Below are 12,642 nucleotides of genomic sequence, written 5' to 3' on the forward strand. Positions count from 1 at the left end.
TACATACAATGGTCCTATTGTTTTGCATAGAACTTTTTACCTTTTAATCCTTTTGTGAGTGAACAAATGCAAAAGGTAATTGGTTAGGAAGTAGAACAGGAAGGTTAAGGTTTTCATCCCTTGTCGATGTAAACCAGTGGATTATAAGCCAGTGCAGTTGTGGCAGAAGAACAAATTATTTTTTTTTTACAGGACTAGGCAAGCACGATGGAGAAAAATAAAATCTTGAAACATAAAAATGGAAGGATCCTGAGGGCACAGTGGCAGGCTGGATGCTGCGCTGGTGCTTTCCTTTGCTGAGGAGACCAGTTAAAAGATTTAAGAGCCAGTCCTCTTTGAAGTTAAATTAGGAAATACTCAAAGGGTGACAGTTAGGAACTCTCTCTTCTGTAAATAACAATTAATCCATTATCATTTGCTATTTTAAAAGGAGGAAGGATGGCATTTTGTTAGCCAAAGTAATTAAGAAATATGGGGAAAGTGAGCTAAATGGAGTCTGGTCTGTTCTAAGGTTTGAGTGGATAAGTGGTTAGTTCCACTTTCTCTCTCCTCTTTTTCCCCCCCCCCCGCTTCCTAATTTTCTCCTTATAAACATATTGTCCCATGAGCATTGCCCAAATGACCAAACGTACGTAATTGCTTGGAGAATGAAACTGAACATACAATGCAGAGGAGCTGGTGAGCACATAATGTAGAATTATGTACATTGATCACTCCAGAAAACTGAGGAATATCATCCATTTAGAAACAGTTAAATAATTCATATATCCAAAACATGATTTTGCATTCTACATGTTGATCATAGTCAGATATACAGCACAGAAGCAGACCCTTTGGCCTAGATGAGTTGGACCAACCAAATATCCAAAATTAATCTGGTCCCATTTGCCAGCACTTGGCCCATATCAGTTTTAAACCCTTCCTCTTATATGCAACCACTTAAGAATGCAATTAATTGGCAATTTCTCTGCTCTGCTGTCACCTTTCACAAAACAAGATATACTAATACTCAAAAGTGAAGGAGGACAAAAAGCCTTGACCCCACTATTTGATGATACCATATGTTGGTGTTTTTGTATTTCAGCCGAAAATGTGCTGCTGGAAAAGCGCAGCAGGCCAGGCAGCATCCAAAGAGCAGGAGAATTTGTATTTAAGCCCATATTAACTTAAGCATTTAGGTTGACCACTTTTTTCACGAAAAGGTGTTTGTTAATCTTAGTTCTTTTGTTGATTTTTAAAAAATTGTCTGAAACTAGTAGCAACTGCTACTAATTGAGAATATTGGAAACTGGGTGATCTGTGAAATATTTGGTAAGGTACATTCTCAGCAATATTCAATACTAAAGTAGGTAGCCTGGGAGCTAGATGTACACTATCAGGAACTGGAAGTATTGTCTCTGGGAATAATTTAAAGGAAGTGAAGCCTTGAGAGAAAGTGCATATTCTTACAAACTCCTAATTTTTTTTTTAACTAAAATGGATTAAAATGGCTGATAGAGTTCTAAACTGTTAGTTTACAAGTGTGATCCTAAACTACTTTCAAGAATTTTTTTATTCGTGGACACATTTTGTAACATGAAAAAATGCAGTAAGATTAAAATCTGTGCGTAAGACCAACTTTATGGCATCTCATCACAATTTATATTAAAAATCTATCAGTCAGTCTCATATCCTAAAATGGGTCCCAGCCATTTCTCAACCTCTTCTACTTTCATCTGTTTTCTGGCTGCATAATCCTCAACCTGTAAATGAACATCACATTCACATTAATTGTAAAATTCCAACAAATAGTCACATCAATATAAAGGTTAACTGCTTTTGACCTAAACACTGATCTGCAAGTTCAATAAGCCATCCTTGTAAATTTTGCAGTTTTAAAAAATCTGCTTTATGAATAAGCATTTTGTGGTTTTAAATGTAGTTAAATAGGTTAAAAACATTCCTTGGATAAGAAAACTGTGCAAAGTATATGAAGAACTTAATTTCGCCAAACATTGTCTTTTTTGTTTGGCTAACTTACCTACTTTTAGTGTCGGTATTATACTAGTACATGGTAAACAGCAGCTACTTTAAAATAAAATTGGGAAGAATATAAAGTTTTTTTTTGAAGGATGGTAATTTATGGATGTATGAGCCTTGATAGTAGATTTTAGACCCAATGTTGATGGTGTACTAAACTTTACCACAACAAATGCAGCAGGCATCTCTGCATAAGGATCAAGAATCAGAAGTTGTACTGATTCCCTATCCCATTCTCCTTCGCCAGTCTTAAGTATAACTGCTTTGTCTTGACTGAAATCAATAATTTAGTTTGGAATGTGAACCTATGATTTTTTTGTCATCTGTAAATTTTCACTACTCTGATTAGTTGAGCTTTTCAATAACCAGGATAGCTCAAAAACGGAATTCTTATGCACTGTCACTATAAATATTTCATTACAGAAGATGCTAATTTTCCATTTTAATATTTTCATTAACCTGCAATTTCTTTAGTAGCCATCTGCATATTCAATTTTTACCCAATTCATTTACTACAGTGTGTCAAACTCAATATTTACAAAGAGTATCCATTCCTATGTCTGCCCTTTATTTGGCTTTGCTGGAAATTATCTGAAAACATATCACTTAATTCTCCTTTTGTGGTCTGAGCTTGGAAATTTATCTCCGTTCTACTCAGTGGTAGCTCTTGGCAATTAGGACGACAGGCAGAATGCATTGAAAGTACAGAATTCAATCCTAAAATCCACACCTATTTCATACTTTGTTTTAAAAGCAGTTCACCTGATACTTCATTATAACACTTGAAGAATTTGTCATTGTTGGAATTATTTTTTATTTCGAAATATACTTTATTCATAAATATCTATGCATAGTTACAAATGCAGTTTTGTTCTGTATATTAGCATATCAAGGAAGCAAACGAACATTGGGTTTGGATAGAGTCAAAAGACCAAATGGATCTTACTTGAACCAGACCATATTTACATGCGTTTGAGGTACCAGGAGGCTAATTCACCAGGAAGACCTCAGACTTTCCCCATACAGCCTTGGTGGCAACTGCCCCAAGCTTTAGTGCATCACTCAACATGTAGTCCTGGACTTGGAATGTGTCAGGTGTGCAACACCCCATCAAGGTCAAGCCCTTGCTCTAGAAGACCAACTGCTCGGGCTAATCAAAAAGAGTATCTTTCTTGCACACAGAAACTGAGTGTAGATCACAGAGTCCTGCGACACACCTTGACAAAATCCACTGCATCTTTCTCCAGACTTCCTTTTGCAAGTAGTTGCTTAATGTAGCTTTTCAGTTTAATATCTCTTTTGATAAACATCACCTGTGACAGTGAAGAACTCCCTCGATATTGTATTATCGAGTTAATTCAGAAATATGCTCAAATAGAAATAATAGAAGGAATTTCTGAATGCTTAGTTAGAGGTTCAGTTATATAACTTCAAGTAGCCCCCAAAAATTGAAGAAAGTGTTCCCTGGCTTGTGTGCCTTCCTCAACTATTTCTATAGTTTAAGCAAATTTAACCATGCATTTTCTGGATTTAATTGTTTCACAAATTAACAACCAACCTGTTCCTTCATAATTTTTCCAACAGCAAAATACATAGATTGTGGACTGGAAAAATAAAAGCCTGAGACTGCTGCAGCTGGAGTCATAGCCAAAGATTCTGTCAATGTAATTCCTGTGCAGAAAGTGAAGAGACCTTTTAGTCAGATGTTGATGAGACAAATATTAAATCTTCACTATTTATTGAATGTATCAGAGTACACACATGTTCTCAACTAATTAAAGACAAAACTATAGTTTTATTTATCCTAGTTATTAAATTGGTTCACGTAAGTGAGTATAAGCTGTAATTTCTGCAAAACATTCAAACTAAGTAGCGAATAAGCAAGGCATAAAAAAATTAAAATTAAAATTGTAACTGCTATTCTAACCATTCACAAACTCACAAATCAATTCTATCTGAACATATTAAATGAGTCTTAAGTGATTACCTGTCATTTCTTCAATACTGGCCAGTTTCCACATTGTTATTTTCTCAGTGTGATCAGGTTGGCTTGGGTACCCTGGAGCTGGACGAATTCCCACGTATTTGATTCTATGTATACTAGCAATATCCAGGCTCTCATCAGGGGAGTATCCCCAAAATTCCTTCCGGACTCTCACATGCAGCTCTTCTGCAAATGCCTTTGAAGTATGAAAATAAAGTAAAAGATCTCTGGAAAATAATTTGCAGCATCAAAGCAAATGAATCAGACCATTCAAAAATAAGTTAAACAAAACAATAATTTCTCTACACTTTGTTGTTTATAGCACTGAACATTTTGACAATTTCACAAAGCAAATTCCATTTCAGCAGTTTGGCCTGTCATTTGGTCATCGAATTGTGTGTGTTTGTAATATGCACTAAAAGCTGCACCTCACTTATCACACTGTTTACATATTTATTAAGTACTTCCCAAAAACAATGAATTAATGCCAGATCTAAATTGCCTCAAGTTTTCCAAATAAAGATTCAAAATGCTGTGGTGTAACTAACACTAATTACAACAATGTTTAGGATATTTTAATGTTTCCACAGATGTTTAGGACATTATTTATAACACAGGCTTGGAAGACTAGGAATGTAGAGATTGCATGTATGAGGTATTCACACTGTTTAAATTCTCACATGAAACAGAGCTTACTGACTTCACCGTTAAACTTGTAGGGGCTATGAAGATGGGCAGTTCTGACGAATAGTGCAGTTATGCTTCTGAGCAGTAACTCTCAAAATTTAAATATTGGAGAATTCAACAATACTAAGCCAATGAATGTAAAGGAGAGAAAGTTGGATTCTCTTATGTTGTTGTGGTTCTGTTCGCCGAACTGGGAATTTGTGAAATTCCCAGCTCGGCGAACAGAATCACAACAATGAGCACCCGAGCAACAAATCTTCTCACAAACTGAATTCTCTTATGTGCTGCTTCTCAGCTCATGCTTAAATTTTATCCAGTATCAGGAAGAAATGATAATTAGAGAAATTATTTAATTTTTTGTAAGTTATCTAGGCCCAATGACACTGATTATCCTTTTAATAAAATCTTTGTAATTCACAACTTCTTTCTAAAGGGGCACAGTCTTCATTAAGAGCAATCTTGTGACTTTTGTCATGGTGGCTTTTGATGTGTGCAAATATTTTCTATAATTTAGTGAGTCATATGATTGTGACTTAAGACTTTGTCAAATGATTTTTATGAAAGGACATTTTGTTTAGAAATGTTGCTATTTTCTTCATTCTTTTATTGCCAATTTTGTTACACTGCACAATATCACCATTCACATTATCATACAGCTTCTTAATAAATGACTGAAAAGCTAAGTTGAATTTTAATTAACGTTTTGAGACTAAAATTGATTCAGAACAAACCACTCATACTGCATGGTTTTTTTTTCCCCAGTTGTTTTAGAGGTATCTTTTGGGTCATCTGACTGTCCCTGTCTGGAGAGTTCTCTTGCTACATTTCTAATAACTATGGACTTCATTTTTTGATCAGAACAAGGAAGGTGTAATTCTGAAGTTTTTTATGTTCCAGCACTCAGGCTAGTAATTTATTCCACATATTATGGATTTTTTTTTATTTAAAGCTTGTTTTGTTTCTTTTGAAAGACTCTTTGTACTTAATTCTTTACATGGTAGGAAAGCCTTTTGATGCAGAATTTTCAGCCTTTTATAATTTTAAAGTAGTACTAAAACAATTAAATATTACAATTAAATCTAGTATTGTATCTGCAATTAGACTTCTCTTTCTAAGTTTGGAATTTGTAGCCTAATATCAGAATATCATCTTGAACTAGGAATGACACAGTTCTCCAGATATGGTCTAACTGTAAGATTTTTAAAATGACCTCTCTGTATACCACTGTATCCTAGCTGTAATAACTTCCCAAAAGTAAATTCACGCAGATCTTTGACTCTTTGCAGGCAATGATATATAGTTACCCAGTGTAGAAAAATAAAGAATAAGCAGCTTGTTTGAAATAGTCTCATCATCTACTTAACTTTATACCCAGTAATGGGCATTACTGCTCAAATACAACAGTAGGCAATGCTAACCATCAAATAAAGGTTTACAATGGATAGGTTAAAAGAAAGTAATTATTTGATAGTGTTTCTCATTCAGAAATGTTTTTCTTGCAGTGCACAAATTCAGTACTTACTTACCAATCCTTACTCTTACAATCTGGACAATTTTTTCAAAATTCATTCATGGGATGACAGCATTGCCGGCCAGCATTTACTATCCATCCCTAATTGGCCAGGGGACAGTTAAGAGTCAACCACATTTCTGTGGAACTGTAGTGACACGTAGGCTCATTAGACTCTCAACAACAGGTTTTTATTGAATTCAAATTCCATCATCAGCTGTGGCTGGATTTGAACCCAGATCCCTAGAACATTTCTGGTCTCTGGATTAACAGTCCAGCGATAATGCCACTAAGCCATTAACTACAGCTAAACTCAAGATGGATTTTTTTTTAATTTCAAAGAGGATGGCTAATTCATTGTTGACATAAGAACACAGTTATGAAATACAAAATTATTCAATATGAAAATGTTAGTTTCCAATAAATTTGTATATTAGTTTGTAAATTCTAGTTAAGTAACCCAACTACAGTATCAGCCATACCTCAGCTAGTCTGTCTGCCAAGGCTTTAACCATTATGCTGCTGTAGTCATCACCCTCCTCCTCATATTGCTTGCTTAGAAGTTCGGCACCAAAGCACGCCACTGCAAACATGCCGATGTAATCCGACACGCCAGAATCCTTAGGTGCTATGAAGTCAGAAATGCAGTAGTACTTCTCTGTGCTAATGGAGTTCTTGTCCACCTAGAAAATGTAAAAGTTGAAGCAACTGTATTTAGTGGCAATCTACAACAATCATTCTGATGGCACACAGTACCTAACAGAAGTCAAATCAATAGCTGTGACTCTAGATATAATAACATATGCAATACACAGAATGTACCAAGAACTATCTATGTCAACTGAGACAGCAAAATTTGTAGAGTGCAATTTCACATTGGCAACATACTCCCCATAACATTTCATTGATGCAAAAACATCCAAAATCTATCCTTTATGCTTATTGCCTTTTGTTTGCAAGTGTTCAGATGGTTGTTAAATTGCAATTATTCTACTACGGAATCAAAGAGATGCCAGTTGTAAAGCCAAGGGCTTTATTTTTCCAGATTCCTCATTCGGGAGTGAAATAGGATTGTCGAAGCTTTCACAATGTTTTAAAAGCAAGTGATCTGACACTCGTGGTAAGTACTGTTTACACAACTATATGTTTAAGCAGTGGGAGGGAAGATGAGTTGGAGCAAAGGGGTGTGCATGAATGGAGGTTTGGCTGCTAATAAGTAGATAATTGGTCTGTGAACTAGTGACCAGTTTTTGAGGGCATAGTTATTGTAGACAGAAAGTTTGTTATTGGGTCCCAGGTAGGAATAGTTTGTGGGGTGTGAACTTGTGGGTGAAGCCACCAGATCTCCACAAGTGCAGGACCCATCTCTTTCTCTCCAGTAAGAAAAGACACCATAAGCCTGAATAAAGCCGGTTTATTTTCCCTCAGCAGTTACTGTAAGCTAGCTCTATGCCAAAGACTACATAAGTGTTAACCAGCCATCCTGTACCTTCTGTAAACAAGTTAAAATGTCTAGAGAAGGAGAATCGAGGAAGTGCATGTCCTGACAAGCCAAAAGATTCATTTCAGCAAACCCCATAAACAAGATCCATTGAACTACCTTCCCAGTCTTCCCATCATACTCATTTTTTTTTTCCTGTGTGTGTCAGGGAAACTAGCTATAGGTAATCAATTATGAATCAATGACAAATCTCTAGTGGTTAAAACTCTTTCCCAATATAAAGTTTCCCCAACTGGCTCCAGTAACATATGTCCTTTCTGAGGTATGGGGCAGTATTCTAAATGGGGCCTAACCAGAGCTTTATAAAGTCTCAGTAACGCATTGCTGCTTTTATATTCCAACCCTCTTGAGATAAATGACAACATTACATTTGCTTTCTTAAACACAGACTCAACCTGCAAGTCAACCTTTAGAGAATCCTGGACTAGCACTCCCAGATCCCTTTGTACTTTGGCTTTAGGAATTTTCTCACTGTTTAGAAGAAATTAGTCCGTCCCTGTATTTTTTTTTCCGAAGTGCAAAACCTCACATTTGCTCACGTTGAATTTCATCAGCCATTTCCTGGACCACTCTAAATCTTTCTGCAGCCTTCCCACCTTCTCAGAATTACCTGCTTGTCTGCCTAATGTTGTATCTTCAGCGAACTTTGCCATAATGCCCCCAGTCCCTTCCTCCAGATCATTAATATATAAAGTGAACAGCTGCGGCCCCAACACTGAACCCTGCAGGGCACCACTAGTCACTAGCTGCCATTCCGAAAAAGAACCTTTTATTCAAAGTCTTTGACTTCTGTCAGACATCCAATCCTCAATCCATGCCAGTAGTTCACCTCGAACACTATGGGACCGCACCTTACTCAGCAGCCTCCGATGAGGCACCTTATGGAAGTCTAGGTAGATAACATCCACCAAGTTTCCCTGGTCTAACCTACTTGTTACCTCTTCAAAGAATTCTAACAGGTTTGTCAGGCACAACCTCCCCTTACTAAATCCATGCTGACTTGTTCTAATCTGACCCTGCACTTCCAAGAATTCAGAAATCTCATCCTTAACAATGGATTCTAGAACTTTACCTACAGCCCAGGTTAGGCTAATCAGCCTATAATTTTCCATCTTTTGTCTTGATCGTTTCTTGAATGGGGCGGGGGGGGGGTTACAACAGCAATTTTCCAATCATCTGAGACGTTGCCGGACTCCAGTGACTTTTGAAAGATTACAACCAATGCCTCAGCTATTTCTTCAGTCACCTCCCTCAGAACTCTAGGATGTAGCCTATCGGGGCCAGGAGATTTATCAATTTTTAGACCTGGGAACAGCAAGTGTAAGAAACTGACAGAACGTGAGTGGAAGTGTGATATTCCTGAGACTGGAACTGCGGCAGATGCAGACCCACAAACTCCCCCCTCCTCCATTATTCCCTAAACCTATGCACATATCAGGCTGGACAAGAAGGAAAATAAAGGTGAAATACAACCAGGTTCTATATCCTGTACCTATAAACTCCGCCAAGGCCAGGTTAAAGTGTATGCCACCAGAGGCAAATACAAGATTGGTGTTAAGTAAACTCAACTCATTAGCTTGTCCTTGGTCTCCTCTCCCTTCTTTGGTGACCAGGACTTCAGGCCCAGTCTGTTTGTGTCTCTCACTGTGGTCTTAACATATGGGCAAATAAAGGTTTTTCTTTTAAATCCAAGTCTGCTACTTGGCACACTTTAACAATGTTTATTAATTTTTTAAAAAATTATCAACTGACTGCTTGAAACAATATTTTTGGCAAGTTAAGCTTTCTACACAGCTCAACATTTATTTTAAAATTCACGCTTAACATTGTACTAAACGTTATCTTTCTGAAATTTGCTCATCAGTCTATGAGTTTTAAAAAGAAATTGAAATCTCCTTCCTCTATGAAAGGGTTGAATAATCCTTGTCTAGACAGTGTTCACTGACAGATGACTCAACTATAAATAGAACAGAATTCAATAAGAGTCTCTTACCATTTATTTGGACAAGGAAGGGGAATTGAGATAAAGATCAGCCATGATTGTGAGGAAGGGCATAACAGTGGTGAACTGTCTTCTTTTGCTGCTTTTTTCATACTTTTAAACTATCAGGTATCAAAAGACAGGGATGAGGTGGGAACCATTGTCGGAGTTTCTTGCCTAACTAGAGATCCAGGTTAGCTAACACAGGACCTCCCAGGCAAGGAACCATGTCCAAGATTTATCTGATCTGCATGCATAAATATTACACCTGACAATGTAGTTACCAACAGAAAGACTGAAGGAACTTTTTTAAAAACTGACAAAAAGTCTTACCTGTTGCCTTAAACCATGAAACTTAGCTATTGGTTCACCAAGGTGGGGGTAAGTATCCTTTACAAACAAGTGTATATCATCCCCAACACTTTGAGCTGGCCAGAATCCTATAATTCCCTTGACAGTCAATTTCTTTGCTTCAATTAGCATATTCAGCATATCCTGTGCATCTTCAAACAACTTTTTGGCTTCTTCACCTACAGGATGGATAACAAGTTGTACCTATTATTAGGATAGGATGTTGAGATTGGATAGTGTTTATGCACACTCCCTCATTAGTACATGGCAACTTCTGGCCTACAACTTCTAATGTGGCCAGTGCATTCAGCAAAAAAAAATCATATTGCTAGGGCTCTTATACAGTGAGAGGATCCCTTCCTCTAAGTCAGAAGGTCTAGGTTCAAGTCCTAACTGCTCCAGATGTGTATCTTTACATGTCTGAATCGATTGTTTGATTAAAATGACAAAACATAGGTTAAAGTAGCACTATCATCAAATTGCCAATTCTGTTGGCATCTTAATAGCATGGCCGAGAGTATTGATAGCTAAAGAAAATAACACGATGCAAGAGTCATTTTATTGACACGAACCAACAGTTTTATCTTTAAAGATTTTGGGATATCCACGATTTGGATACTTTCCCTTCAGCTGCCAAACATCAAAGAAAGGTTTCCAATCAATGTAGCTCATCAGTCTCCGTAAATCATAATCTGCAAAGGATTGGGTGCCAATAAATGTTGGTTTCACTGTAAAAAAAAAAGGAGACAGTTCTGAATTTTGAAATAACAATAAATAGAGACCACTGGGTTAATATTTATTAGTTATTTTTCTCTATATATTAATTGGTCTTCATGTGAACAATCATTTACATTATGGTAGCTGCTGTAATTAAATTTATCTAGTTCATTTATTAAATCACCTGAAATCTGTTAAGTCCGTGAAAAGCACAAAGTGAACAGCAGCCATGTTCTATACACAAAGTTGATCCAATAGCACTGTAGTTACCCATTAATAGACATCTCACCATGTCCTGACACCTGAAACTCAGTTTGAAAATGTTACACGTGGTTACATTGAGAAAACCCTCGCCTGACTTCTCTCCATACTTAATGTCATTCAAGACCCTAAAAAAATTCTGCATTGTCTGAAAATGTCCCAGAACAACACTCATATGAAATTCTTGCACCAATTTCTCCTGTGTCTTGAGAAGGTATCTCTGAGTTTCTATACAGTATCTTTCACATACTGTGTTGATGATAATGCAACTTCTCTGTCAGAGAACTAAAACAACACTGCATCAACAAAAATTCCAATGTTTATTCTAAATACCAAAACATTTCAAAAGTCTGGTACTCTGGCTGTTCATCTCCTCAGGTGGTGTAAATTAATAGCTTTGTTATAAGTTTTCTCTCAGAAACATCGATTCTCAATATTAACTTGATTGGGCAGTGTTAGAGAACAGAGAGACCTAGAGGTTCAGGTACATAATTCTTTGAAGTCTGCATCACATATAGATAAGCTTGCCTTCATTGCTTAGACCTTTGAATACTGGAGTTGGGATGTTATGTTGAGGATGTAGAGGTCATTCTTGACCGATGAATGAATAGACCCCTGACTGTTATCTATGTAGTTCCTCCACTGACATATAATTCTCTAGACTGGTTTCACTGGTCCTGCAGGAATGGCCCATACCCTGAACTGTAGTAATAAACAAACCCTGACCCTGACTGTCTGAAATGACTGACTGATTGTGTCCAAGCCCCTGGACAAACACCAGATGTTGCATGTAAACTACTGAACTGGAGGCTCCTGACAGAATGTTATCTCCCTTGGCCTAAAAACTACACGCTTTAGACTTTGCGACATAGCCATTGGTTGAAGCATTTGCAGTATGTTTGCCTCATAAACTGCTGGCACATGGTGCAGATGTGCCAGCAGCATATTTAATACTTTGATTGACAGCTGATAACCATGACAAGCAGACAACTTTTGTGTTAGCACTATAAGACAAGGCAGAGATGCTGTGCACATCCAAGTAGGTGTAAAGTGAATGAGTGTTAAGACAGCAAGTGTGGAGCCCTGAGATGCACCCTGTTTCAATCCACAAATTAGGTACCTGGCCTACGTGCAATATTTCGTTGTAGCAGCATTACAATGATAGATGTCAGCAGACTCCAAAGTGCAGTATTTAAGTATAGAACTGTATTGTAGGTGGGCTAGAGATGTGCCTTGAAAGTATGGTGAGTATGCTACATGTCTGATATCTAAGTGCAGGGGTGCAAGCAATTACTATCTATGGAACATTCCATGAAACATTGGGGTCTGATGTTTGAGATAGACGGTGGGAGGAGCAAGTAGCTGCAGAGTCATGAGGTACCCACTCTGACTTTCACCTTGGGAACTGTTGCTGTCTAGTTTTTAATTCAGCCAGTGGGAAAGTGAGAAACTACATATTAATGAAGTGAGATTAGGTAAGTGTGGTATGCTAATGCATTTAAATGGACTCAATAGATACCTCGCTGTCACTAGAAAGATTCTTATCTGACCATTCAACACTTAGTTGGAAGATCATATTTTTTCTTTTTGACGTGGAAAATCTCATTTCTGCAAGTCCAGCCCTATCTTTC

The 12,642-nt window shown here is 37.2% G+C and overlaps 1 protein-coding gene across 2 annotated transcripts in view; it reads right to left on the reverse strand.

The window, feature by feature from the left end:
- Nucleotides 1-1,531: 1,531 nt before the first annotated feature.
- The window catches only part of mtr (5-methyltetrahydrofolate-homocysteine methyltransferase), a 74,451-nt gene continuing 63,340 nt past the window's right edge, over nt 1,532-12,642 (reverse strand). For both annotated transcript variants that reach the window (XM_060830847.1, XM_060830846.1), the window contains 6 exons: nt 10,606-10,761; nt 10,016-10,212; nt 6,683-6,883; nt 4,007-4,199; nt 3,578-3,690; nt 1,532-1,742 (listed from right to left, as the gene is read on the reverse strand). In XM_060830847.1, coding sequence (XP_060686830.1) covers nt 1,656-1,742; nt 3,578-3,690; nt 4,007-4,199; nt 6,683-6,883; nt 10,016-10,212; nt 10,606-10,761 — 947 coding nt within the window. In that variant the 3' untranslated portion in view covers nt 1,532-1,655. The remainder of the gene's footprint in view (nt 1,743-3,577; nt 3,691-4,006; nt 4,200-6,682; nt 6,884-10,015; nt 10,213-10,605; nt 10,762-12,642) is intronic.

This window comes from Hemiscyllium ocellatum, chromosome 10, assembly GCF_020745735.1.
Source record: "Hemiscyllium ocellatum isolate sHemOce1 chromosome 10, sHemOce1.pat.X.cur, whole genome shotgun sequence".
In the NCBI taxonomy this organism is placed as follows: Eukaryota; Metazoa; Chordata; class Chondrichthyes; order Orectolobiformes; family Hemiscylliidae; genus Hemiscyllium; species Hemiscyllium ocellatum.